The sequence below is a fragment of the Neopsephotus bourkii genome, unplaced genomic scaffold (assembly GCF_033783945.1).
Source record: "Neopsephotus bourkii isolate Nb327-2 ecotype Australia unplaced genomic scaffold, CSIRO-AGI_Nbou_v1 NB_1036, whole genome shotgun sequence".
NCBI classification, from domain to species: domain Eukaryota; kingdom Metazoa; phylum Chordata; class Aves; order Psittaciformes; family Psittacidae; genus Neopsephotus; species Neopsephotus bourkii.
In genome coordinates this window covers 2,687,404-2,715,321 of record NW_026901525.1, presented here as the reverse complement: position 1 = coordinate 2,715,321, position 27,918 = coordinate 2,687,404, and the positions used below count along the sequence as shown (strand labels likewise).

The following is a 27,918-nucleotide window of genomic DNA, read 5'->3' as shown; positions in this document are numbered from 1 at the left end:
GAACCACCAGCGGAGGTGGTATTCACCAGGTTTAGCTTTGGGGTGAGCTTTTCCCTGCCCATCACCTTACCAGGGGAGCTAGGAGCTTCAGCAGCACGTCACTGATCCACCCCACGCGCATCCCAGCTCCATCCCTCAGGACCAGAGGGCTTCTGCTGAACTCTAGAGGAACGAAACGGCTGCACACGTTTATATGGAGGAAGCACGTTTTACAACAGAAGGGAAACTGAGCAGGATGCCACCTCATGACACTGCTGAGGGTAGAGCTCTCCATGCAGAGAAGCACACAGGTCTCACTAAGCCTCCATCCCGCATGGTCCTCAGCCCAGTTCCTCGACCCAGTTGTCAGCTCTTGCCGTCAGGAGCGCTTTGTGCTGAATCCAGGGAATTCCAGCCGTGCAGACCAGGAGTTCCTACTAAACCTATCAGTGTGCTTCTCTTCTGCAGAGCCCAAACTGTGCTTTCCCCCTCCTGCCTGCCTCCCCTCCTGCTACGTGCCTGAGTGATGTCTGCACAGACGGACAAGCGTTGTCCCTAGCCCGGGATGGAGTCCTGCTGCTGTGAGTGTAGGAGCGGAGTCACAGCACTTCCACAGCCTGTTGTAACCTTTCCTTTTCCCAAGCTGCTGCATGTTAACAGCATCCTTCAGGGAGGGAATTCCTCAGGGGCTCCGTGGAGCACAGCTGGGGTCCTGTGGGCACAGGATGGCTGATGGGTGGCTGCAGTGCAGCTGGCAACGTAATCTGGGCTTTTCTTAGAGCTTTGGTGAGTTTCCCTTCCACAAGTGAGTCTCTGTCCTGTGGGACACCAGCCTCCATAGGGGCCAAGGCATGAACCACACACTCAGGAAGCTGGTTGTCATTTTGGGGTTTTGGGGGTTGGTTTTTTGTTTGTTTTTAATTTGAAATAACTTGAAGCAGATTCAGGGCAGATACCACTGACCTCTGACCACAACCGTTTAACATGTATTCGCAATGATAAAGTCATACAGCTTAAAACACAAAATAAAGGGCAGGGGGAAGAGAAAGAGGCCACTGCCTTCGTGTGAGTCAGGGTCCCAGGCTGGGGAGAGCGGCCACATGGGTCCAGTCTCATCCCTGTGGCTGCAGCTGTGCTGCACCCGGTCTCGAGTTGAGGCCTTTGGTCATGAAGTCTCTGGGTCCTCCACTGACTCGTGCTCCACCTCTCCTCCCCGCAGCATGCCTGTGGAGCCATGGGGAGATGAGCATCCCTCCGTGTGTGCTCCCACTCCTCTTCTCAGCAGCGTATCTCCATGGTCCGGGGTGGTGTGGGTGTGTGCAGCCTCCTTATGCATTGTGTATGTGGTTTCTGTTGGGTCTGTGGATCAGTCGGGGAGTATATGTCTGTCTTTCTGGACATGTGTATGTGTTGTGTAGCAGTGCTCTGGTTCAATAAAGCTTTCATATACATAGCAGCAATGAAGTCTTGCCATCAGGTGACATAAAGGGGCAGCTACTGGGCAGGGCTAGCGGACGTGGTGAGGACCGCAGCCCCTCTCTGTTTGCTCTTCCTCTTCTTGGTGCCAGACTTAGCGTCTTTGGTGTCTTTCCGATTCCTGTTCCCATTCGCATTATCTTGCTTTCCTTGCTCTTCCTTCTTCTTCCTTTTCCCTGCAGCAAAGCAAAGAGGCACCATGAGGCTCTCCGGCAGAACCCAGCTAGCCCATAGCCAAAAGGTCCTGCTCCCCTCTGCATGCACAGAGGTACTTGAGTGCTGCCCTGTCTGCTGGTCTGTGCTTTTCATTGTGAGCTGCTGCTTAAACACAAACGGGGAGGGAGGGTCAAATCTGGACTTAGCTTTGTAATTGTCAGTCTCCAGCAGAAGTGTGAACACTTGCACTTCTCCGGGGTGCATACCAAGCCCCTGAGCTAATGCTGCTGTGTGCATCAGAGCAACAGCTTGGCCACAGTGGTGTTAGTCACTGCTGTAAGCACTCAACCCAGCTGCAAATCTTGTCCATCCCATAAGAGAGTGACCAAACCACCATTCATCCCCCAAACACTCAAATTCCAGACCTAAGCACTCTGGGAGAGGAGAAGATGACTCCCACCACTGCAGCGCACAGGCATCCAGCTTTGGCTGGAACTGGATGATCTCAAGGTCCTCTCCAACCCAAACCATTCTATGACTCCACGTGTGCTCACCTTCGGGGCACTGGCTCTTCTGCACCGTGCATCGCCGCACCTCCGTGGTGGCAGGACACAGGGACACGTCTCCGGAGGGAGCCTGCAGAATCCGCCGCGTTCGGTCTTCGTTGCCCTTCTTGAAGCCACAGAGCTTCCTCTTCTTGGAGCAGGGCCCCCAGGGCCCCCATTCGCTCATTTCACATTGTGCTGCCGGATAACAAGAGAGGCCAGCGGTGACCCTTGTTTCCCTTCCCCTTCAGCTTCCCCCTCGCTTTAGGCTCAGATAGATAGAATCATAGAACCATAGAATAGCTAGGGTTGGAAAGGACCTTAAGATCATCCAGTTCCAACCCCCCTGCCATAGGCAGGGACACCTCACACTAAACCAGGTCACCCAAGGCCTCATCCAGCCTGGCCTTGAACACTGCCAGGGATGGAGCATTCACAACCTCCCTGGGCAACCCATTCCAGTGCCTCACCACCCTCACAGGAAAGAATTTCCTCCTTATATCCAATCTAAACTTCCCCTTTTTAAGTTTTACCCCATTACCCCTTGTCCTACCACTACAGTCCCTAATGAAGAGTCCCTCCCCAGCATCCCTATAGGCCCCCTTCAGATACTGGAAGGCTGCTGTGAGGTCTCCACGCAGCCTTCTCTTCTCCAGGCTGAACAGCCCCAGATGTGCATTTCCCCAGCAGCTTCCTAAGTTTTCAAGCATCCCTTTCCTTGCCACTGTCTCTGAGGGGTTTGATTTATCCCCTAACCCACACTCCAGCAATTCAGATGCCCAAGCATCGCTTACCAGGACTGCTGCACTCCATGGTGCCGTTGGCAGCAGAGTAGCCTTCGGGGCATGTGACGTAGCATCTCCCTTTGTGCAAATACAAACCTTCCTTACATTTTGTGCAAAAGTTTCGACTGAAACAGGACTCACAGTTCTCAATTTTGCATTCTGTGGGGGAAAAACAACCAACCACAAAGGCATCATGAAGCCTGATGTGAACAAACAGCTCAGGAAGCTCTCGACTGCGAAGCAGAGTTCATTCCTGGCCCCAAGGGCTCTGCCAACAGCCAGGGCAAGTCTCTGAATGTCCTGCCAGGCCTGGCTGTGTCTTTGCATCCCTCCCTGGTACAGGACAGAGCTACTGTGCTGCGGCTCCCATAGGCAGCAGCAGCCGCTGCCAGATCCAAATCAGGATCAGGGTGGAAAAGGTTTGGGCTGATGTTCAGCTTGAGCAACACTCAGCCAGAGCGGGACAGTGCAAAGAATGAAGTCCCATGCCAACAGCTCCAGCTGAAGCTACAATATGGGCTGCAAAGAATGGAGGTTAGATGGAAATCTGGCTATGAGGGTGGTTTGTGTGAAACTGAAGGGAAGTGATCCTATTTTTCCATGTCCAGCTTCTTTCTGTTGCTCTGGCTGAAAGAGGCAGCCCCAGGCCAAGGACTGTGGTTCAGAGAGTTGCTTGGCTATGAGGAACGGGCAGAGGAGGTGGAAAAGGTAATTGTGCGAGCAGTACCTTAAAAGCTGAAAGCATCTTCCCCTTCTCCCCCATAGAGAAGGAGGGGGTCAGTCTGACAGCATAAATTGTGGGGTTGTTCCCTGGGTTAATTGGTGCCTTCTGCCTTTGATACAGGCAGAGCATCTCACCTCGCTGGAGGTGGCCCCTCAAATTAACGCCACCCTCCCCCATTGCACCCATTCCCTCCCATACTCACTGATGCACTTGTTCATGTCTGTATTGCGAAGGCCAAAGTACCCCAGCGGACAAGATGGAAGGCAGATCCCGATTTGCCGGATATCATTCCTCTCCAGAAGGATGAAGAGTTTGGGGGAGCATCTCAGGCACCCATTGAACTCGGAGCACAGGTCGCAGCCTCTGGCACAGCCCTGACTCAGCTCGGTGCTAACTGGAAAGGCAAGAGGAGAGGGGGTGATTAGTGTCTGTGTGCATGGCTGGGCTCTGCATGCATTGGGGTTGACCCCAAAACACCCTCAGGAAGGGCAGGGACCGAGGCAGGCCAAGGACCTGATGCGCTCCCAGCACCGCTGCTGATGCCCACAGACACCAGCATCAAGCGCAGGTGTGAGGGTCCCATCAGCAGCAGCAGCACCCAGAAGCAGCCACCAGCTCAAGAGGGTCCCAGCTCTGTCTCCCACCACGCAGACACCCATAGGGGACATGGGTCCGGGTGGACCAGTGCATCCCTGCCATGTCCCCTCTTGGAGCAGGCGGTGCCACCCCAGCTGAGCCATGGGCACGGTGCAGGACAAGCGGGGACCAGAGCCAAGGGGTGCTGGAGCAAAACTGTGCTGTGCTTCGAGCCAGGCCGCGTCCTGAGCTAGATCTCGCTGTGACCCTGCTTATGTTAACTATATCTGGCAGTGCAGGAGATTTCACTGCCCCCAAAATAGAGATGTGTTCTCAGCTCCTAAATCCAGTCCAAGAAAAATACTCAATCCCATGTCTTGAGAGAGTTTTCTGCTTTTAATTATCATATAAAAATGCTGCTTGTTTTGAAACCAATAGCATTCTTTGCAGGCTAGAATGCAGGTTATTTTTATTAGTTTATTATGCAAGCAGTGTCCTTGTTTATAGAAAAGCTGTGGATTTAAAAAGATGTATTCTTTTAAATGCCACATTTCCTACCCCTCCAAAGCGAGCGCGGAGCATCACAGCGTTCACATGCCAGACCAAGAGGTAGCAAAACTTTCCTCTCCCCCTCCACTGACCCGAGACCCCAGCAGCTCCCCTGCTGCCTGTCCCAGCCCCATCACTGGGTCCTCGGGCATGGGAAGTGACACAGAAAGCAAAGGGGGTCCCCATCCCAGTGGATCCTCAGTGCAAGGAGGTTTGCTGGGCCTGCTCTGGGATGGCCCCTTGGGATTCTGGGCCCTGGCCCCTCATGTGGGGTGATTCCCAGGGGATGCGGCCCCATTCCTCCTGCAGCGCTGGGCCGTGGAGCCAAGATCTGCCTCTATGGCAAAGGTAGAAACCGGGCCCTCGCTGAAAATTGCACTTTATAGCATTAGGCATGACGTCAAGTTTTCCTTGTTCTCACAGGGCTCAGCAGTCCCAGTTTTAATAGAAAATCATTTTTATATAATTGAATTTAAACCAGTTTTAATGTAAAACAGTTCTACAAGCGAGCTTACATAAACGAGGGCAAACCCGTGCCGCTGCTCTTGAGCCGGCGCAGCCTGGTTGCCCTACGTGGAGCCCCAAGCTGGGACCAGCCGAGCATCATCCAGCCTGGAGGGGTGCTTAAACCCCCATGCACCTCGGGTTGCACCGGGCCACCCCTTGGCCTGTGTCAGGTCTAATGTGGGGCAGTGAACGCACATCTCTGAATGGGAGTGTGATTTAGGGCTGCTCCAAGGACTCCCAGGGCACCCCTGGCTCTCTGTGTTGGTAAAACGCATTCCCCGTGTGCCCGAAGCGCAGAGCACCACGAGAAGAAGTAGGGAAGGAAAGCGTTTCATACGTACTTCGTCTTTGCCTCTTGCCCTTCGCCACTTTGCTGCTGCCCGTTAGATCCATGGAGCTTAGAAAAACCACCACCACAAACAGTCCAAGCTGCATAGTAACTCTCCAGCGCTGCAGCCCCTCCGTCGCAGGGTGGTCGGAGGAGCCCGCTCCACAGCTGGGGATCTCTGTCTGCCGCTGCTAAAACGTCTCGGGCGGGATCAGAGCTGAGAGTCTGTGCGCGAAGCCTGGTACAGGACCACATCCACAAACGGCGCCAGCGACAGCGAGCTTAGGTAGCAGGTAACATGGCTCTACCTTCATCCCCGTAAGGAGCGCAGGAGCCTGGCTCTAGTCCCATCGGGGGGCTCTGGCAGCGAGCGTTAGCTGCGTGCAGTTTCCAAGTGCGCTCGCAGGGACTGCAAAGGAAGAGGAGAACAGATTAACTCAACAGCCGACATCGTTCCCGGAATGGTTGGGCTCGGCACCGCAGCGGGCAAGCACGGAAGCTGTGGGGTGAACCAGGGGAGCCGCACATAGAGGGTGCAGGCAGACGGCGGCCCCCGGAGTGGGGCGAACCGCCCCCCAACCTCATCCATAAGTCAATAACCGAGCGCGCGCCGCAGCGCCCGACACGGCTTTGCCATCGGCCGATGCAGCGTACGGTTCGAGCTGGAAGTTGTTTAGAAGAGTGCCAGTCCCCCCTCGGCCGCCCCTCCTCGAGGAGCAGATGGCCTCTGCGCGCTGCCAAGCACACAAGATGTTTCCCATCAAGTGGGCACCTCTGGGGCTGGTCGTCGAGCCGAGCAGAAAGCGAGCTGCAGCCCCAACGCCGGAGCCGGGGCTGTCTGGGGACAGGGCGGGATCGTCCCGCGAGCTGCCCAAAACTGCGCGTCTCTGCTCGGAGGGAATTTCCAAACCTCCCAGCTCCCATTGCCCCGGAGCGGCAGGGCAGGGTCAGCGCTGCCTGCACAGGGTGAGATGCCCAAGTGCTTTGCGTGAGTGCAAAGGGAAGCCCAGCGCGGCAGCAAGATGCTGGATGGCAAGCAGGGCTGCAGGCACAGCCTGCATGGGAGCCAGCGTGTGCCCTGTCCTCGCCCTGGAGCATCCGATTCCTTGCTCCTGCTCCAGGGCAGAGGCAGTGCAGGCAGGCCCAGTGCGGAGCAGTGTGATGCTCTGTGGCTGGTGGGAAGGAAAGGCAACATCATTGCTGCACCAAGAGCTCTGGCACTGCCAAGCAGAGCCATGCTCCTCTCTGCAGCTGGCAGGGGGAAGCCCTGCCAACGGCTGCCGTTGTGTGGGAATACAGGCGACAACATTCACTCTGTGAACTCAAATGAAACAGAAAATGGGTATAATCCCTTTATAATAACTGTGCAGTCGCCGATGCCTCAAACGGCCGACAGTGATGGTGCTGGAATGATGCCCGGCTGCAGCCCGTCTCTATGACAGACACGGGCCCTGGGGTTCCAGTCCCTTTCCGTGCCCACCATGGGTGGCTGAAGGGCCACCGTCTGTGAGGTGGCTATGGCCACAGCAGCAAAATACCTGAGCAGAGAGGGCTGCCCGCAGCAGCTGCTGAAGGGGGATGTGACCGGGTACCACTGAGCCTTGCAGCAGCACGTGCTTCGATGCCAAGATGTGACCCGGAGCGGGCACCTTGTGGCAGCTTTGGCTCACGTGTGCCCCCGATGCCTTTGACCTCTCTGTGTCCCTGCAGTGATTGTGGTGCACTGCTGGGGCAGGAGCACAGCACTGCCTGTGTAAGCATGGACTCGTTCTGCACTTCAGGGCTGTTTGCTGCAAGCTGCTTTATAAACACTGGCAAATACTTGAGCTGGGCTGTTGGGAGCATTGAGCAGAGCCCTAACCCCTAACCCTAACCCTAACCCACCCCAGTCCCACAGCCTCCCTCCGCGCGCTGCTGATGTGCAGGGACCTGGGGTGAAGCATCCAGGAGAGGAAGGATGTTGCGGATGGATGGCATGGCACAGCATAGCAATGCACAGCGTGGCACAGCCACAGGGGGCCACGTGGGTGCTACCCGGTGTGCGCAGAGCAGCGTCAGCACAGCACGGCCCAAACGGTCCCTAAATGAGTGCCGAGCTCTGGAGGGAGCACGGTGCTGCCCCTGGCCTTTAATTACTGCGGCTTTACAGGTGAAGCGCAGTCAGAGGCAGCACAGGCTGAGCCTGCTCCGGGTGTTGACACAACACACACAGGGCAGAGTCTCCTCGGTGTGGGGACAGCAGCAGGGATATCCTGATGGAGCAAACACAGCCCCAGCCTGCCAAGAGCCAGCGTGCAGCTTGTGCTGCCTCCACAGACCCCATCTTTTGGGGCTCGCTCAGTGCAAGGGCAGGGAGGTGCCATGGGAAACATGGAGGCTCAACACAAACCAGGCAAGCACCCGCTTTTCCCTCCTTGTTTCCTTGCTTTCTAGCCCCAAGACAGCCACAGATGCCCGCTCAGCACAGGAAAGCTCCCAGCATCCTGGATGCTGCCTATAGCACGATCCCCGTGTTCCAACACTCAGTGTCTGCGGCGTGCCCACCAGCGGAGGCTGCAGCACAAGGGCCAGGCTTCCAGCTCTTCCCACCCTCACCTCAGGACACAGATTATGCCTCTTTCAGCTGGTGCAGCCATCGGTCAAGCTCAGGTTGCTGCAAACAATTTCCAGTCTAAACATTAGCAGGATTTATGCCATTATCCCATCGACAGGAAGGATTTGGGATAACCTGAGCTGCTCTGAGTTCATTACTGGAGAGACCTGGCCCCTGCATCCGAGATGACAGTAAGCCTTGTTTGCAGTTCCATCAGGATAAATTGGTCCTTGGGAGCTCCAATGCAAGCCAGAAAATGTAAACCATCCAGATAATTTACCATTAGTCCTCCTACACACAAGGTGAGAAAGACCAACGTTGTATCCCCAGGATATTCAAGACCTAATCCTCAATAACTAAATTGCTGATATATTGCCTCTTGCTGAAGGTATCAGGCTAGCCATAATGTAAACGGGCTCTCCAAAGCTTTCCTGCATCTGGGAGAGAAGGACCAGATGCTTGTGTGAGGGCTGGAGGCAGGACCAAGCCTGATTGCAGCAGCAGCAGTAATGAACCCCCAGGAAGTGCCAGGCCTGCTGCCAACAGCAGCTGGACATCAGCTCTGAGCACAGGGGGATTGGGGCTTACAGGGACTGGGGCTGGGTAGAGGACTTGAATTTCCCCTATTGAGGGGTATCTTGCATGTCTTGAATAAGCAAGGACAGGTCTCAGAAGTGTCTTTGCCTGCAGGAGATGGGGTTTTGCAGGGTTTCACCGGGGTTGGTTTGGTTGCAGCCCTATCTCGGCCCCAGGAAAGGCTGCAGGGAGGTTGGTTGTTGTGGCAGCAACCAGCAGATTCCCCAACCTGCCTTTGTTTAAGCTTCTATCGAGCTCCTCAGATAATGACAATGGCACCTGGATCTGTATCAGAGGTGCAAGGAGGGGAGCGGGAGGAGGAAGAGGAGGAGGAAATGAGAGTGGGCTGCTGTGGAGAAGAGGAGCATGAGGATGGGGTCTGTGGGGCGCACAGCGGTCCTCACTCCAGGCACAGTGAGCCAGCCAGAGCAGGGGGACAAATCCGAGTGAGTACCATAGGGGAGGTAAAGGAGACCATGCAGGGGCAGGAGGGGACCAGCACCAGGGCCAGCCATCCCACTGAGGGTGGCTCAGCCCCCCAGTGCCCACCAAACCCCTTGGCCAGCAGCGATGCTGGTGCAGGGATCAGGAGGCACCGCTGCACCCTCCACGATCCAGCCCTGCCCTGGAGAGCATCCGAGCTGCTCCTCCAGCACGGCTGAGCCTCGGAGGTGGGACGCAGCCAGCAGGAGAGGAGGCATCTTTCAGACAAGCAGGAGCCCACACACGCTCCCGTTTATCTCTCTGTGTGCCTTGCCCTCCCTTGGCAAAAGCCTCCGGCAGGCAAAGCTTCCCCGAGGGATCTGAAGCTCGCAGCCCCACGTGTGCCTGTGCAGCTCCCAGCCCGGCGAGGGAGCGGAGCCAGCGGGCTCCCCAGTGCGCATCCTCCCTTGTTCCCCAGCACCAGGAGACAGGGGTGTCAGGAACCAGCCTCAGGGTGTGCAGAGCAGGAGCCTCATCCAGTTGGAACATCTCCAGAGCTGGCTTCACTGGGCAGCAGCAAGGGAAAGGGACAAAGAGGTGAGCACTGATGGGTGGCTCCTCAGCACAAAACCCCACTGGGTCAGGGCTGCACAGGAGCTGCAAGCTGGGATGCTGAAGGACCAGCAGTACCAAACCCACACCTCATTCAGCCCTGTGGCACAGTTATTCCTATTTCCATGCACACGAAGATGGACCCAATGCTTGTGCTTCCTGAACACAATGTCTCTGCACTGCCTGCTCTGGGTGACCCCCATGCCTGCAGCTCCCTGTCTGCTCTGCACTGGGAGGAAGGCAGTGCAGACCTGCAGGGAGCAGGGTTGGGAATTCTCTTTGGGAAAGTCATAGAATCATAGAATAGTTCGGGTTGGAAAGGACCTTAAGATCATCAAGCTCCAACCCTCCTGCCATGGGCAGGGACACCTCGCTCTAAACCATATCACCCAAGGCCTCGTCCAACCTGGCCTTGAACACTGCCAGGGATGGAGCATTCACAACCTCCCTGGGCACCCATTCCAGTGCCTCACCACCCTCACAGGAAAGAATTTCCTCCTTATATCCAATCTAAACTTCCCCTGTTTAAGTTTTAACCCATTACCCCTTGTCCTATCACTACAGTAAGTCTCCCCTTCCTGCTGTCATTCCAAGCAGTGTTTCATAGAATCATAGAATCAACCAGGTTGGAAAACACTTTTAAGATGATCAAGTCCAGGGCTAAACCCTGTCACTGAGGACTTGTCCCTGTTGTCAAGGCACAGACAGCGCTGTAGGAGCATGTGAAACCCTGCATGGATGGAAGCAGGTCCCATGCACGCAGGGCTCGGTCATTGCGCCTGCCACAGGGTGTCTCACACTTCTCCAGGAGGCAAACATCTCTGCACATGCACGGGCAGAGCCACTTTGTTCTGCTTAATCCTTGAAGCAATAAAAGCAGGCTGCATTAAGTCACATTTCCGAAGCAGAAGGTCTTCATTTGAGCCCCTCCCCGAGCGCCAAGTTCTGCAGGATCCCCAGCCCATCGACTGCATGGGGAGAAATGAAATCATAAAAGCCAATCTGGCAGCACAGTTCTCCGCAGCATTGTTGAGGTCTGACTCCTTCCACCAGCTTCTGCACTGCATTCCCTGATCTGCGGAGCCGTGCTGGGAGCCGCTAATGGGGAATACACTGAGGAGAGGCTCCTGCCTGTGGCCACCCCTCTGTTCCAGCCTGGAGCATGGGGACGCTCCAGGGTTCTGCTATAGGAGCACCCCTGCTCCTTGCTCCGCTCCCTGTGCAGTGCCCGGCACAGTAGCTGCTCCGAGTAATGCTGTGATTAGCAGTGCCACAGGCCTCTCCCCGGGAGCGCTTGTGCTCCAGCATTGTAAAACATCAGGAAACCTTTTACTGGGGGATTTCCATTACCCTCTTGCTGGAGCACAGAGGCTGCATGCTGGGCTGGAGGAGAAGGAAGCAGCGAAGCCCCGGAGCAGGCACTGGAGTCATCCCAGCAGGAACAGCTCCAGTGCCACAGACAGAAGCTGCCCGGGGATTTAGGTGCAGTCACTGATAAAGCAAACCTATTCCTATGAGGTACAACATGAAGCAGGTTTAAGCCTCCAAGGTTCAGTGCCAGGGACAAAATGCACTAAACCAGCAGGAACCAAAGCGAATTTCAGACCAGGAACTGCAAACCGGTCCATTTCAGAGCATCACTGAAAACCTTGCTCTTCTGTCAAAGGGGCTCTTTGCCAACCCTAAAAGCCCTATTGCCATGCAGGGATGTGCTCAGCAGTGCAGAGTGGATGCACACCGTATCAGAGTACAGCTCCCAGTCCTGGAAACACTGAGTGTGCCAGCAGGAGGGTCTGATGCAGCACAGCCAGGGCTGCTAAGGCTCTCATCCCATTGGAGTGTGCACCCGTTCAGCTCAATACCCAATTCCCCTCTTTTTCCAGTATAAATGAAGGGCTTGCAGCAACCTTCCACATCTCTAAATGCAGCCTTTCTGAAAGCACATTCCCAGGGCTTGCAGGAGCAGCCTCAAGCTGCTGTGCTAAGCCCCTTCTCCAGGCAAAAGCAGAGTCCAAGACCCTAAACAGCCCCCGGGGCCTTCTGCTTGGCCATGTGCAAAGGAAGCATTTGCCAAGTGTGAGCTTCCTGCAGGGATTCCCGGTGAACGTCACTGGGAAGCCTGAGCCCCGCAGAGCCAGGAGCACTGGTTTCAGCAGCAGGAGCAAACACAAGTGGGACAAATAACCGGGAGCCTCAGCTTTGGGCATGGGGCACAAGCTCAAGCTCTGCCTCTTTGAGGGGTGACAGCAGCCAGGTCAGAGGGAGCAAGCTCTGAGCTCTGGCATCGCTCAGGGTGGTTTGCCATGAAGGGCATCCTGCAGCTGGTCCACAGCACCCGGCTGCAATCCCAGAGGATGATCCTCAGAGGCAGGTGGTGTTGGGTATGGCTGGAAGGCTGGTATGTGCTCACAGAACCATAGGATCCCAGCCTGATTTGTGTTGGAAGGGACCTTAAAGCTCCTCCAGCTCCAACCCCTGCACGGGCAGGGACCCCTTCCACTGGAGCAGCTTGCTCCAAGCCCCTGTGTCCAACCTGGCCTTGAGCACTGCCAGGGATGGGGCAGCCACAGCTTCTCTGGGCACCCTGTGCCAGCGCCTCAGCACCCTCACAGGGAAGAGCTTCTGCCTAAGAGCTCAGCTCAGTCTCCCCTCGGGCAGGTTCAAGCCATTCCCCTTGGCCTGTCCCTACAGGCCCCTGTCCCAAGCCCCTCTCCAGGTTTCCCGTAGCCCCCCTTTAGCTATTGGAAGGCTGTTGTAAGGTCTCTTCTGAGCCTTCTCCAGGCTGACCCAGCCCAGCTCCCTCAGCCTGTTTCCAGAGCAGAGCTGCTCCAGCCCTTGGAGCATCTCCATGGCCTCCTCTGAACTCACTCAAGCAGCTCCACATCCCTCTTGTGTTGGGAGCTGAACTCAGGACTGCAGAGGGGGGGGTCTCAGTCAAAGACAGCACTTCCCTCCCCAGGCAGAGCACAGGTTGTCTCTGGGGAAGGTGTCTCTGCCTTCCATCCCCTTCCTCCCTTGGCTGCATGGTCCCCACTATGCCCACAGCCCAGGGATGACCTGACCCCAGTTCCCTGCAGCCTCACAGCCCCATAGAGCAGAGGTGCTCTGCCAGCTCAAGTCAAGCTCAGGTGATGGCAATGCAAGGTTTATGCCCTGCCTTTGCCTGTGCTCAGGGGGTCACATCCGTGCCCCTGCACCCCCGGCTCTCTCCCTGCTGTGTCCCTCAGGGTGGTGCTGCTGCTCTCGCAGCGGCTGCGGAGCTGATCCAGCTGAAAGGAGCCTTTTTCCCAGGGTGGTTTCCAGGCCCGCTGGGAATTCTGTCCTGCTCCCACCCAAACCCACGGCCCTGGCCCTGCAGTGGGGATCGGGTGCTCCAGGGCCATGGATGGACTTTGGGCAAAGTCACTCCCGCTGGAGAACACTCCAGGCTGATGTTTCACGGGATTCCTGTGGGATCTCAGCATAAACCTGGCCACCAGAGCAGGGTGTAAGCACTGCCCCAGGTTCAGAGACCTCCAGGTAACAAGGGTTTTGCACTGGTACTCACCAAGCCCCATTTGGGAGTGTGAAGGCTCCAGGCCTGCCATGCTGAGCAATGTTTGCTTTGGCTGGTATTGCCCTGTTTTAATGCCTTTTACTGGAAGGCACCCCTCCAAACCCAAAGCGCATCACCTGGGTACCCCCTCATCCATCAGGGCCATTCAAGGAAACACCTACAAGAAACCCCATCAGTGCAGGTGTGCCCCTTCCCCAGCTGCCTGCACCCACACCTCGCAGCACCTTGGCTCAGAGCATCAAGAGGACAGAGGCTGAAACATCACCTTGCCCCCAGCCCTTGTCAGGGAGCCGCATCCCCGCCTGGCTGCGGGAGCGCCCTGCGGGATGCCCCGCTCCCTCGCTGACCCACAGGCTCAGCAGCACACCGCGGTCCAGCAGCATCAAGGTGCGGTGTTAACACGGAGCTCTCATCACCACCAGGATCGCTGTTAAACCCTTTCCCCACTGATCCCCCATGGGAGTCCGTACTCACCCCGCGCTCTCCGGGTGCCTGCCGTGCCCCCATGGGTGCCGTCCTCTGCGGGCGCAGCCGCAGCGATGCTGAGCCTGCTCAACCGCCTCGTCCCCTCATTGCTCAGCTACGGGCACGCTCCCGTCTCTGGCAGCCAGCGGGGAAGCCGGCAGGGCACTGGGGCTGATCCAGGACCAGCAGCGAGCTCCAGCGAGCGGATCAATGGTGCCACCCGCTCCCCGTGCCCCCTTCCCCGCTCCGGGAAGGCAGAAGAGCGGCAGGGGCCAGCGTGCAGCAGCCCAGCCTCCCGCAAAGCCCCCCGCACACCTTGGGGGGGGGAGCGTAGGGGGGGGGGGTAGGGAGAGACTGGGATCGCGACAGATCGCGCTGTGATTCCTCCCAGCTCTCATTGTCTGGACTCGTTACCCACATTGCACAAGGCAAACCCGCAAGTCGGATGCTGACAAGGCTGGCGCTCCTCATTAGCAGCCCGCATTGCAAAAGCTTCATCTAAACAAACCCGCATTCGGAAACCCTTACCTCCGACTTGTCACTCCCTCATCACTGCTGAAAAGGCTCTACGGATGCCTCAGGTTTAAACCACTACAAGCCCCACTACAAAAATCCTCGGCTCCTCCAGATAAAGTTACACGCACGTTTCTGTCAAAAACAATGAGGAATCGATGCATGGCGAGTTCATGGAGCGGTCTGGTGCGTTTGGGGCCGGGGCTTTGGTTCACTTGCTTTCCTAAAGCAGGTTTCTAACAGCTTCGCAGAGAAACAAACCCTTCAGTGATGTGCAGGATTTCAGCTCGTAAAGATCGCCCAGGCTAGTTCCTACTCCATCAGCCCACGCTGCTCCCTGCGTATGCAAAGCAGAAAGTATGTGATCATATCAGGGCGATTTGCACATTAATAAATCCTGGTCTCAATGCCGTAGACTCCATCCCCATCCACCGGGTAGGGGCTTTTTATTATTATTATTACCCGAGTATCCAGCTTTGTAAAGGCATCTAGTGCAAACTCCTGCATGAGGGAATTCCACCCCACTAGTACCACCTCCTAAGACAATATCCAGCCAAAATATTGTGACTGTTGCAAAACCCGGACTGGAGCTCCACAAAGGACCTTCCAGTGTTGCTCGCAGAGCCAACGGGGTCTCGGTGAATTACTGCAGAATGACACACCATCTAGTTGCCTTTGTAGTCTACTTTATTTATGACAGTTAATTCCAAGTTATTACTAACATTTCAGTGGTAACTGGCACATGAAGTCATCGGCTGTCACAACTGCATCTGTTAATAAACATGTCAGATATTAAAAGCAGCTTATTATCCTCTGGAGCGGGGAAAGCACTGAGCAAAGGGCTTCAAAGCCTGGATGTTTTTCCATCTCTGGCTCTGCAGCAGGAGGAAATGCTCACGCTCAGGAAAGCAGCGTGACTGCGGTGGGGCTGGCCTGGGATACCTGCCCCTCGTCACACCTGAGCAGCACGGGAGCTTTCCTCCTGCTGCTGTTGTCAGCTGCCCTTCCCTTCTCCGATGGGATGTGGAATGGAGCCCAGCTTCACATGGGTGCATAGGGGAACACAGGAGTAGCCCCAGTGTGCTGGTCCCCCATAGAGGAGGCAGAAGTGCCCTGGCCACAGGGGAGATGAAGGCCCCCATCCCTTCTCATGCCCCCTGCACTGTGGGCTCAGACAGGAAGCTGGTGTTTCCAGGACACATGCCATCGGACACATGGAGCCGTGCTGGACCTTGTCCCACTGTCTCTCTGTACAAGCCATTTACAGGGATTGGTGTCTGCCCACTTCTCAAGTGGCTGCAGCACCGTGTGGGTCCCTCTGCATGCCTGACTGACCCTCATTCCTTGCTCTTGTGGGGCCGATGCAATGCCCATGGCCATGGGGCTCTGCCAATGCAGGTATGGTACCCTGATAGGTGCATGGCTGGGTGGCAAGCTGCTGGCCAGCCTCTGGGCATGCTATCAGTGTCCTGGGGAGGGGTTTTGCTTCCCTTCAGCTCCTCCAAGAACCCAGATAGCAAAAGCAGGTTGCATGTTCCCGGTCTGCAGGGTCAGGGCTCACTCCCACCCAAGGGATGCAGTGAGAGGGGTGCCACATCCTCCCTTCCTTATCGTGTAAGAGCATCAACCTCAGCACATGAGGATGTTGTATGCCTTCTCCCTGCTTTGCTGAGCTACCCCTGCTCTTGGACTCTGCAGCTGGCAAGGAGGCTGCTGCTTCTTGTTCACTTTCCCTCTCCTGGGAATCTCAGGCAGAAAGCTTGCCCCTAACTCCTTCCTTGCCCCATTGCCTCTGGCTTTCTCCTGTGGAAGTAATCCTCATGCTTTTAGAGGGATGCTTCAGAGTCAGTGCCAGCATCTTCTAAACTCTCTACATGGTGGCTATTTGTCCATAACCATGTGGTTTACACAAAGCCCAAACCAGTGCCTGGCAACGGGCAGGAGGCAGGGAGCTGCAGAGGGAGCTGCACTGAAAGCACCATCTTTACCTTCCCCCTTTTGTGCGTCAACTTCTCCAAGCATTGACCAGGGTCCACCCTTTATTTTAGGCGTAAGATCCGCTCGAGCAGATGCCATAACCCTTCTGTAATGAGTAACATTGTCTTAGCTTCCAAGTGTTCCTAGGGACAGCCCAGGACAACGCGCTGCTGGGTGAGACAGCCATGCCCAGCAGGGTGACTCACTCTGCACTGCTTACTAAAGGCTTGAAGCAACGAGGAGCAGCAGTATCTGCACTTGATCCTCCCCAAGCTCACAGGGCTCCTAGCTGGAAGCCAGAGGGCACAGGCTCTTCAAAAGGCTGTGTTGGGCCCTGCAGTGATTCCTGAATCCCACCCTGGGTCCCATGATGGAGAGATGGGGCAGGTCCCCTTTGATTTCTGCTGCCCACAGGTCCCTGCTAAGGACTCTGAGCATCCCCAGCAGAGCACTCTTTGAGTTGGCAGCCCTGAGGAAGAGCAGAGCAAAGGTATGGGACATGGCATAGAACAGACCCTGAATACACAGGCTTGGAGGATCTCCTGGGTATGAGTTATTCACACCCTTGGAATCACCTCTGCTTTGCACAGCGCCTGCATGGGGGCAGGTATCAACACAAAGATGCAAAATAACCCAAAACAGGCAAGAAGAATTCACCCTTCACAGCTTCTTCTTTGCGTTGTGCTTGTGTTAATGCACGTGTGTATGGAGGGTTTATTCATCTGGAAGTTTCTTTGGCACCTTGCTAAAGGTCCCTGCTTTCCTGCTTGCAAATGATACCTTCTGAGATCGTTGCTATCTCACAGGAGCATCAGTGAACGTGTTTTGAACATTGGGCAGATGCTGAGCAGCCACTGTGGCAAATCTCCATAGTAAAGACCTTCCCTCTTTCGATTTGGAGCTTTTTCACTTTCTATTCTAGGGTATTCTGAAGTCCCATCGATGTGGCTCTGGGACAGCATCACTGTGTTGGCTGTAAGAGTGAAAACCTAACGAGCCAAAGACCTTGTGTTTGACACTTGCCTCGAACAGCCAAACCTTTTCCTTCCTCCCCTCTCTCAGAGCACTGCAGCTCCGGTTGACGGCTGTAGATCAAGTTTCCGTCTGGAGCAAATGTTTATAACTGAGCAATAAACCCTAAAGACAGAGCTTTATAATGGGAATGCTGACAAACCCAGCTGCAAGAGCAGGGCTACTGGACACGTCAATAATTAGTGCATAGAGAAGCGTATCTGACTGCATGCAAAGGAGCTTGCCAGCTCCTGGTGTTGGAAGGTATCACTGCAGAGGACAGTAAATCACACTAAATCCTGCCTTAACACCCTCCACAATAAATGCAGCACCGAGTCCCACATTTCTTCCCCTTCTGACAGGCAGCTCATTTCCCCGTTTGGTTTTCTTTAGCTAATGGCTGTTAAGGCTGATCCTAAATTAATCCTAAACAGGTTGTTTCTCTCTTGTACAAAAGGACGTGAAATTCCACATTGGAGCAGGGTAGAAAAGCCAAGCGGCTCCAGATTGGAAGCAGAGCTGCTGGCTCTGGAGGTTTTCCCTGCTGCCCACAGAAGTCCTCTCTGAGCAGGTACCCGGCAGGCTGGGCTCCTCCAGCCAGGCTGTGGTGGCAGTGCCAGCACCCGATGTGGTACCCAGGGAGCGTCATCCACAGCCATCATCCTGAATGCCTTTGGGAATGTGCTGCATGGGGGAAAGGGGTGGGCAAAGCAGACAAAGGCTGCCTGAATTCACCAGTTTTGGCCACGTTAGGTGGAAAAGCAAGCAGCAGGTCTAATCCTGCACTACAGCTATCCTGTCACCATTATGGGTGATTCTGCCCGTTCAGCACCGGCCTTTCCCTGTCTGGCTCTGTGCCCTGCTCTGTACAAAGCCAAAGGGAGCAGGGGAGGACTCCCCACATCCCCAGCCCCACCATTCAAGCCTGCGGTTCCCCTCCCCATTAAAAACCTGCTGGTTTTTGCTCTGAGTTCATCCCTCTCCATCTCCTGCCCTTCATCCCCCTCTGCTTCAATCAGCCAGGGGAAAGGCCTCTCCTCCATGGAAAGCCCACCCTGCCTGGGGACCATGGGGACTTCCAGGCTGGGACTGAGCTGCCAGGAGCTGCATCCCTCTGCCTGTATGGATGCAGGCAGTGGGGTTGCACCCAGCAGCTCCGGCCCTGAGCACCACAGCTTCTGTCAGACCCAGGGCTCCTGACGTTAACCCTGTGTGCAGAGGCAGGTACCAGTGCCTACAAGTTCTCCGCTGGCACAGAGGGTGCATTACTCATCCCCGGTGCCTCATCAGCCTGTGATAATATCTCAGCATAAGCAAAAAGCAAGCGAGACGCTCGCCGAGAAAGCAGAAGGAAAGCAAGAACATCCTGAAGTTGTCTCTGACGCTCCCCTGCTCCCCTGCACCCTGCTTTAACACAGAAGGCTTATCTCCTGCAGCATCATTGATAGCCTGGGCAGCAGCATCCGAACACCTGCGGTCCTGGGTCCCCAACAATGCAGTTATCCCAAGTGCCGAGCTTGCTGCATAAATAAGTGCTCTGGTTGCAAAGACGACTATCGAGTTCCTGAGGCAGGCTGCACAAGCCGTGCTGGGGGGGGTCAGGCATGGGGGCACGCAGGATCATGCCTTCCATGGGAAAGCAAGAGGAACGGGAGTGATCCTGATAGGATCACCCAGGCATGCCTCTTCTCCTTGGGCAGAGCAAGCAAGCCTGGGCTTTCACAGCCCGGCAATGCTGCTTCCTAACCTTGCTCTGGCTGTGGCCGTGCTGGGATGCTCGTGTCCCTCCAGGAACATCCCTGGGGAGCTCACCCCGGTTTGGTGCTGAGCCAGGAAAATGGGATGAAATGAAGGCAGAGCAAGATCCAAGTACCCCATCCCACTGCTGTGTCATGGGCAGTCTGCCCGCACCCCCGTGCTGCCCAAGGCAGGTCAGGAGGGGTCTGGCAGGACCAGCTCGCTTCGTGCTCCCCAGGAACAGGGCAGGGAGGGAGCTCCCATGCGTGCCCCAGGGACCTGCCCTGCTTTCAGGATCTCCTCACTGGCACCCCATGCAGGCCTGGACATTCTCCCTCCTTCCAAGGAGCGATGCCGTGCGCATGTTGGGAAATGCTCCTTTCTCATTTGCTCCGAAGGCCCTTTTTCCCCTGTTGTTTGAGGAATGCTGTTTGAATTAGCTCCACGGATTGCAAACAGACCCCGTTGTTTTCCTTTCCCAATGCAGGGAGGCTTCTGTTCTCTTTGGCCTGCTGGATTAACCAGGGGGCCTTACACACTGACCCCTCTGCAGCTCAGGGAAGCTAATTTAATCCCAATATTGTTACAGATCACAGCAGGACGAATCTCACGGATTCCTTGAGGCAAACCAGCTCCGAGCGCCGGCAGGGACAGCAGCACACTGTGCTTGCAGAGGCAGGAGCTGTTACAGCTTTTCCTATGCAGTTGCCTTTAAACAACTTTGGATGCTGGGGAGGAGGGCAGTGCTGATGGGGCGGTGAGGGCACCCTGGGTACCAGCATCCCACCTGCATCCCGCAGCATCCGCTGGCACGCAGGGGAGTGCAGGACCACTCTGATCCTGGCATCTCATCCTTACTTCTTTCTCCTCATTATTTCTTTATGGTACCTGGTCCTGGGGCTGGGTTTTGAGCCCCAGATGAGGCTGCCATGCCCTAAGTACCAAAGCAAGGCAGGCTGGGGCTCCCTCCACACTGCCTGTGCATGGCCCTGCACATGGTGCTGTGCACTGCGCTGCTCATTGCCCTGCACATGGTGCTGTGCACTGCCTTGTGCACTGCCCTGCTCATTGCCACACACACATTGCCCCGTGCACGGCCCCAGGCATTGCCCTCTGAGCTTGTCATTTCCCTGCCGTCTAGAACCCAACAGGCAGGTGGGTTTGCAAACACCTTTCTCTACTCCCTTCCCTACACATGAACCAGAACCCTCTGAGGTCAATCACAGCAAAGCTGCTGGTGAACACAGACACATCTGATGCAGCCTTTTCTGTCCCACAATGAGTCCTGTGGAAGGGGTTTGTGACGCGATGCTGAGCCTGGAAAAAGGCATCCAGCACCTTCACATGGGGCAATCATTATTAGCATCACTTGCACTTTCATGGGGAAGATCTGCCTCCTCCTCCTGCACGCAATGCCTCAGCTCTCCCTGCCCTTACTCTCACAACCCCCTCTGAGGTGCATCCCTCTCCCCAGGCTGAAGCTGCTCAATAAACCCATCTGAATCCTGGGCCCATCACACAGTACTAATCCATTTCCAAAGCACATCACCCTTCTCACTCAGGCTGAAGCTCTATGTGCTATGAGGGGACAGCCAGCCTGGTCTCCTGGCTGCAGCCAATGCAGGTGTCCAGCCCCTGGGACCAGAGCAGGGCAGGGAGTGCAGGAGCCATTGGGATTCATGGGGGAAGCCCTCCCTCTCCCAGCATCACTGTGAAGGCTTTGATGTTTGGGAAAAGTGAATTGCTTTGGGACGCAATTGAATGGAGTTTGAATGATGACAAACCACAGGTCTGGGGTTTCCAGCGTTTCTTGTAGCTCTGTCCAAAGCTGGAAGTGGAAGAGGCCATTGGCACAGCCAAGAGGGCACGAAACACCTTAAGCAGAAGATCTGGCTCTGTTCACAGCTTGTCCCTCTCCAAGCCTCCTCCCTTCTGCCTCATCAGCAGCGGAGCAGGACCTGGTGCTGCCATGGGGCAGGGCCGGCCCTGCTTCCCTGGAAGTGTGGGGCAATGCGTGGGGAGCAGGGATGGGGCACCCAAGGGAGCCACAGCTTAAAGAGCCAGTGGCAGGAGGCTGGGCACAAGGGTGGGAGCTGGGCATGGGGGCCCCTGCTTGAGCCCAGCCTCTTCTCGGCCATGGGAAGCTCTTGGGAACATTCCTGCTGGATGACATTTCCCAAGGCATTGGGAAAAGAAGGGGGGGGGGGATAAAAAAGGCCCTTTTTTTTTTTCCCCCAATATAAATTCTTGCAACATTAAAAACCCCACACAATAGCTGCGAGCCCTGAAACGGCTGGGGGTAAAAAAGCTGCAGCTTGACATGGAAATGGCACTACCATCCCCACCAACCAGCTCGGATCCCAGATGTGAGGCATCATGTGTGAGCAAGCCCCAGCGGCGGGACATGCAGGAAGCTTGTAATGGTTGTGGGCTCCCATCGCTGCGTGGGGATGCAGGATGGTGACCCTGGGAGTCCCGGGTGCCCCCCATCAGTAACCTGCAGCAGCCACAGCAGAGGTCCAGGCTGGCTCTGGGAACAACGAGGAATGGGTGAGGGAGCCCTGGTTCAGCTCCTTGCTGCCCATCTGTGCCCTGCAGGGAGCAGGCAGGACCTGCGGGTGGTTTTAGGGCCCTGGGGTGCTTTGGGATCCCCATAGGTATGAGCTGGGTGTTCCTGCTGCAGCATTGATGGGGGTGATCTGGGTTGCACTGAAGCAGCACCAAAAGGTGAAGATGGGGTGTCCCCATGTCCCCATAGGAAGCCCATGTACCCCGCACTGCTCATCCCAGGCTCATGCAAGCAGACAGGAATCCCACTGTACTGAAACCAGCCCAGCTAAATCAGTTAAAAACACACATGGAAGGGCTCCTTGAGCAGCAAAAGCTGCGTTCTGTGGCATTTCTAGTACACTACAATGGTTTTAATGACAATTCAAGAGCATCTCCTGTGGCACAGCCTGACTTCTGCTGCACTGCGGCTTCACAGAGGTTTCCAGCGGAGCCAAGAGCTTTGCTGGTGTCGATGGGATCCGTCTACGCATTGTGTTTTAAACTATATAATTAATTGAATGCAGTGCTCTGCAAGGAGCTAATTCTGCCGAGGGATCTGGGGATTGTGCAGACACGGAGAGGAACAAGGCAGCTCTTCCCTCGCGCTTTTCCTGCCTGGTTTTCCCCCTTTCTTTCGGTTTTGGGGAGTGTTCATCACGCAGGGCCTCGAGGTGAGGCTGGCCCAGCCTGCACCCCGCATCACCCCATCCTGAGGCACGTACCGCACACACCCCATGCCCTTTAAATGTCTGTGTCTGCATGGGAAGCATCTTTACATATCCTAAACACATTCAGGATGACAGTGTGAAGATGAGAACGGATTGAGCCCAGCTTGGAAAGGTGGCAGAGCGGAAAACAACGATCCGAGGCAAAGGCAAGGATGCTTCACCGGAGCACCGTGATGCCGAAGCCTCTTGTGGGGCTCTCAAGTGCATGAAGCCTGTATGGGAAGCACAGTGCTTTGCATCCTTGTTCCCTTAGGAAGAGCTTAGGTTATGCTGGACACAACTGTCCGTGGCCAGCCACTTCCAGATGCAGCTCCAGCAGATACATGTTGGATGCTGTTTCTTGGAGACGCCTTTTCATTTACAAAAGGGGGAGAAGAATAATGCTCCAGTGCCTGTAATGCCTGCAAGAGAGCTAGCCCAGCCATGACGGCCTCTTGTTGTGCCTTGGAAGCTGTGGGGTTCCATTTCCAATTAAGTTTTTCATATGGTAGCATTCAGATGGGAGATGAGGCTACTTTTGTCTAAGACAGAACATTACTTTCACTGCGCCCGGCCCAGGAATTTCTCCACTATTAAAATGTAATTTAATTTATCTCCATGGATTTTGTGATGACTGGGATTTGTTCTAAGGAGACCTTTAAAGGAGAACTTTTGCATTATTAAATCTATGTGTGAGGAAGTTGAGTTCTGGCATCCTCTGATAACCAAACTTCTTTTCTCTCCTCCACTATATCCATCATGATAAAAGCCCCTGCCAAAGCCCTAACTCAAGCCATGCTTCTGGCTTATTGTGAAACGAATCAGGGAGAAGAAAAAACCAGAAAAGAAACCCACAAGATGCTCTCGTCCAGTATTCTTTTTAATCAAAGTTTCAAGGATATTGATGGTTTGCCTCATAAGGTAAACATTTGCAGCCCAGTTGCTTTCCCAGGGTTAAGGCAGAGACAAGTGGCTAGCTCAGACTGCAACTGATTTGCTCTGACAGCCTCCAGTCAGCTTCAGAATGAGTTCTCTTGAAAATCACAGGCTCTTTGCACACAGGGCCATGGGCTCGGACCTCCCCACGAGGAGCTGCAGGATGAGCCCAATGGATGCTCAGCTTCCGCAGCTCCCCAGGGCACTGCTACCCACAGAGGACAGGGGTGCCCTGGGTGGGGAACCCTCATCCTTTGCTGCTGCCTCATCCTCCCATCGTGGGAAGATGCTGCCTTGTCTCTGCAAAGGGCAAACCCAGCTCTGTGCCTGTGCCCCCGCAGCACATCCCTGGGAGCAGGGGGGCAATTGGCATCACCAGCTCCCTGTTCAACTGCTGCCATCAGGGATGACCTGGGGCAGGTCTCCTTGTGAGCAGAGCTGGTCCCTTGGCTACATGCCCCCCCCCAACCCCTGCCATTCCCCAGTACAGCCCGAGAGGCGATGGATGGGGCAGCTCTTGTGCCAGATGAACTTTGGGGTCAGCCTGGGCTGTCTCATCAGAGCAGGACTTTGGCAAAGAGGTGATGAACATTTTGGGGTGATCCATAACCTTTCCGATGGCACCATTTGTGCTGCCATCCTATGGCACCAGTTGTAGCTAGCCCCAAACTGAGCTGCGGCGGCACTGGTTGGGACTGGGGAGCAATAGGATGCAGGGGAGCTGGGATCATTCTGGAGCGAGCCAGCCTGTCTGCTGGGACACTGGTGTCTGTTTGAGCAGCCAGTGGCTACCAGCAGCATCCTGCTTGTCCGCCTCCTCCAAGCTGCATGCAGCAGCCCAGGGCACAGCTCGCAGGGCTGTATTTATCTGCACTGCCATCTGGCTTGCTCAGGATGCCCCTGTGCAGCCTTTCTCCTTGGCACACCCGGGATTAGCGGATTAGCTTCCAGCCCTGTGTTCACTGCCTGCTAACCCCTGGGAAAGATGTGGGGTTTGATGCCATCCAGCACCTATCTATGCACCAACCCCTGGACCCATTGAAATCTCAGCACCCTGAGATCCAAGTTCTCCTGAACCTCCCTTAAGTGGGGCAGCTCTCCCTATTCCTAGTGCTCTACCTATGCTCACCCAGCACGGCTATGGAGCCTGGGGCTCAACAGAGGAGGCAGCACAACTTGGTTCAAGACTCACAGCGCTACTGTGCTCTCTGTTAAAACCATGTGCCGTGGATGGGCTTTCCTGCGCGCAAAGAGGGAGCTACCTTTGTTTTAGAGTCTAATTTCATTGCTTCCCCAATGCATTAGCTCATGGACCGGAGCCACGGCAAACCGTGCCGTGGAAAGAGCTCCCTTCCTTGAGCATCTCCAGGGCATAACAACGGCTCCGAAGCCAGGAGAGAGCCAAGATGATTTCACCACCGAGGCTGGCATCGCCCCCAGGACTCAGCGCGGCTCTCAGCACCTTGTTGGCACGGCTCTGCCTGCCCACCCAGCAGGTCCCTGTGCTGGCGCAGGAGCCCGACGTGCCTGTGCAGTGCCGGCTGCCGGCTGCAGAAGGCTGCTGCTGCTCTGCTTTGCGTATAAGTCAAAACCTGCGAGCTACTGGTTACAGACACTCGCGGCTTTAGCAGGCTGAAGCGGGAGAAGGGAGGGAGCTGCCAGAGCCCAGCTGGTCTCTGCTGCGGGAGCTGGTGGAGGATTAGCCCAGCAGCGTGTCTTTACAAATTGTCGGTTCCCAGAGTACACAAAACAAAAGCTCCGAGCACTGAGAGCCTCAGCGCAGCGGCAAAGGCAAAGGGAAACGCGTTGGGAACCTGACGGTGCTTCCCACCCCGACACAGACACACAGACCCCGGCTCCCTGCGGTCCCTATGCAGCGCTGCCTGTCCCACGGCGGCTCAGGCTCAGCAGATGCAGCGCTGGGGCTCGGAGCGGATCCCTCCTTCCTGCAGCCCCGCAGCTGCCGGCTGAGGCTCTCCCTCCCTGGGCTGGCCCCCACAAACCAGAGAGGGTTTGCAAAGCAGCCCTGGGTCTCTCCTGGCACATCCTGGCACAAGGAAGCGTCTGCCCTGGAGCGTGGGGGACTGATGGAGTCGCTTCTGTGCCCTGCACAACCTCAACCTTCCCTGCAGAGCATCAGCCCCGGGGGCTCGGGCTGGAGCAATGCCCTTGAGGAGAGCCCACAGACAGGCCCAGAACTGCACTGACCAAGAGCAACGCTGGGGGAAGCTGCCACAACCCAGCGTCTGCAGCCCCCCCCAGCCCAGCATCGGGTCCTGCGCCTCGTGGGGAGGGAGAGGCAGGGCTGTGCCTGCTGCACAAGCTCATGGCAGGGCTGCCTGTCCCCACTGCCCTCCGCTGACACCGCGGCACATCCTGCTCCCTGTCCCAGCCCCTTGCCCGGGTGATGCTGGGAGGTTGTGGCATCTGCTAGGTCCAAGACATCTCCATCCCTGTGCCTGGTACTCTCCCTGTGCCTTTCCTTCAGCCATCCCCATTATATCTGTGCCCTAATGCACGATTGCAGTTGTGCTGTTGGAAAGCAAATGCATGCCAGGCTGCAGCAAGGCATGGGCAGAGGTGTGATGCCTTCTGCCTGCTGCTCACTGCCCATTCCTGCTCTGGCTGCCCACTCCCTCCTGAGTATTCCCTGCTCCCACTGTCCAGTCCTTGTTGCCTATTCCCTGCTCCCACTGCCCATTCCCTGCTCCTGCTGCCCACTGCCTGCTGCCGAGGCCTCCCATTGCCCAGCTGTCGAGCAGTGCCAGAGCTGGAAGCTCTCACTACTTTTTTTCACGGGAACTTCCAACATTTCAGGAATTGTTTTCATTCTGGCTTGGAATGAAGACAAATATTCCAGAAATTTCCTGGATAACATAAAGTTTAAAATATCCTCCCCACTAAAATAGCAGCAGGAGGCTATCTCGGCTCTTGCATTATGTCACATCATGCCAGCCCATGGTACGCTGCGCACGGATGACTTGTCATGGGATGTAAACAGAAATACAAATAACGTCAACAAGAGAGAGGAAAGGAGACGCTGCAATGAGAAATTCCCTAAAACTATTCCCTGCCCCCCCCTTCCTTGTGCAAATTAATTCTCCATGGGAAATGGCTTGGATTTTACAAAAGAGCAAAGCTGGCCAAAGCAGCTCTTCTGTTCTCCGGAGAAGGAGGAACACCCTGACGGCACTCCCCGCCAGCCCCATCCAGCGCACAGGCGGGCTGGCTGTGGGATGTCCCCGTGCCCCCTGCTCCCTGGCTGCGCTCAGCCCCTTATCTTGTTCCTCGCAAGCCGAGGGCAGGCGCGCTCCGCGCTCCGGGCCCCCGCTGTCTGCCGGCAGAGATAACCCCGACACGGATAACGCCGGGCGCTGGGGTTAACGGCGCCAAGCGGCGGCTCCGTTGGGAGCGGAGGAGGAGGATGCTTGGTCCCCGCTCTGCCCAGCGCCGGCCGCAGAGGGGCCGCGGCTGGGGGACGGCGCTTACCTTGGCTCAGCTCTACCCGGCCGGGGCTGGTTCCTGCCCTCCCTGTGCCCGGTGCATCGCCCGTCTCAACACCGGCGCCGCTGCCCCGCTCCGGGGCTCTGCGCCGGGCCGACCTCGGGGCGCCGGCTGGCACCCATCCCCTTGTGTGCCCCGTGCCTCTCCAGAAAGGCACTGCTGGGAAGGAGCGCCGAGGCTCATGTCTCCGGTGCTGTATCCACCCCTTCCCACCCTCTTGGGGTTCGGTCCTGCCAGTTCCACTTGTGGGCTGTCCTCACCACTTTGGGCCTTTCTACCGCTCCCCTTCTTGTGGCTCCGGATGTCACCACAGACACGCTTTTATGAGAGTGGGCTTGTGCAAGGCTTGTATAAAGTGTTCTCAGAAATACGAGGTCCTGTCATTTGTAAAACTAATAAAAATGTCCAATAATTTTTACAAGGGAAAAATGAGTCATTGGATGGCACATTTCTCATTACTGGCATTTTACAATTAAAATGAGCATCTATTGAATCAATCCAAAGCTCTTATTGTTAGCAGACACTAATAACTTCCTGACCTATTGAAGATACTTCTTTTCTGAAGAAACATGACCCCTCACCACGGCATTTCTCGTCGAGAGCGGTATCCAGCTGAGACCAGCTCTGCTCAGCTCCTGCTGGAGTGGTTTCAAACACATCCTGATGGGACTGGTGGCTATAACTGGGTGGGAAATTGTTTTGAAGCCCTCAAAAATGCTCAAGATTTCAAAATTTTTCCCGCTCCACATGGGGATGAATCCAGAATTGTTCAATTTAGGGTTTTGGGTTTTTTTTTTCACCCATAAAAAAAATGATCCTCATGGAAACCAGCTCCGGAATAGCCAATAACCACCGGTCACAACGCGGGGACTCCCACCCTCGGACCGCCGCGCTGGTGGCTGCATTGGCATGAGCTGATTTCTCCTCGCAGGGCGGGACACCCATCCCGGCCCTCATGACCTTCCCTGGTGGAAAATGAATGCAGTGAAACTGATTTCACTGCGTGCCCCAGAGCTGGTCTGCCCCACACAGGAGTCAGAGCAACGAAGAGCGGGGTCATCGCTACCTCCTGCCCTCAGAAGAAAGAGGGGCTTGCAGCTGCTTGTGTTTTCCAAACCCAATCCTTGTATTTC

General features: G+C 55.8%; 1 protein-coding gene across 3 annotated transcripts; it reads right to left on the bottom strand.

Moving 5' to 3' along the window:
• Positions 1 to 13: 13 nt before the first annotated feature.
• RSPO1 (R-spondin 1) lies at positions 14 to 26,965 on the bottom strand. Of its 3 annotated transcripts, none has more exons than XM_061360748.1 (6): positions 26,771 to 26,965; positions 5,639 to 6,034; positions 3,868 to 4,059; positions 2,951 to 3,100; positions 2,166 to 2,354; positions 14 to 1,631 (listed from the first exon to the last, which is right to left on the bottom strand). In XM_061360748.1, exons 2-6 carry the CDS (start codon positions 5,730 to 5,732, stop codon positions 1,474 to 1,476), a joined length of 783 nt encoding a protein of 260 aa, XP_061216732.1. In that variant the 5' UTR covers positions 5,733 to 6,034; positions 26,771 to 26,965; the 3' UTR covers positions 14 to 1,473. The 3 variants fall into 3 exon arrangements, with proteins under 3 accessions (XP_061216732.1, XP_061216734.1, XP_061216735.1); XM_061360750.1 differs by lacking the exon at positions 26,771 to 26,965 and adding an exon at positions 14,379 to 14,875; XM_061360751.1 differs by lacking the exon at positions 26,771 to 26,965 and adding an exon at positions 13,860 to 13,994.
• Between the last annotated feature and the right edge of the window lie 953 nt (positions 26,966 to 27,918).

What these genes read in the sequence shown, in the direction of transcription:
- RSPO1 (XM_061360748.1), bottom strand. Translation starts at nt 5,732, where the DNA reads ATGCAGCTTGGACTGTTTGTGGTGGTGGTTTTTCTAAGCTCCATGGAT. An exon ending in CATGGAGTGCAGCAGTCCTG is followed by an intron (nt 2,355 to 2,950) that starts GTAAGCGATGCT and finishes GTTATCCGGCAG; the next exon opens with CACAATGTGAAATGAGCGAA. An exon ending in GAAGAGCCAGTGCCCCGAAG is followed by an intron (nt 1,632 to 2,165) that starts GTGAGCACACGT and finishes GCTTTGCTGCAG; the next exon opens with GGAAAAGGAAGAAGAAGGAA.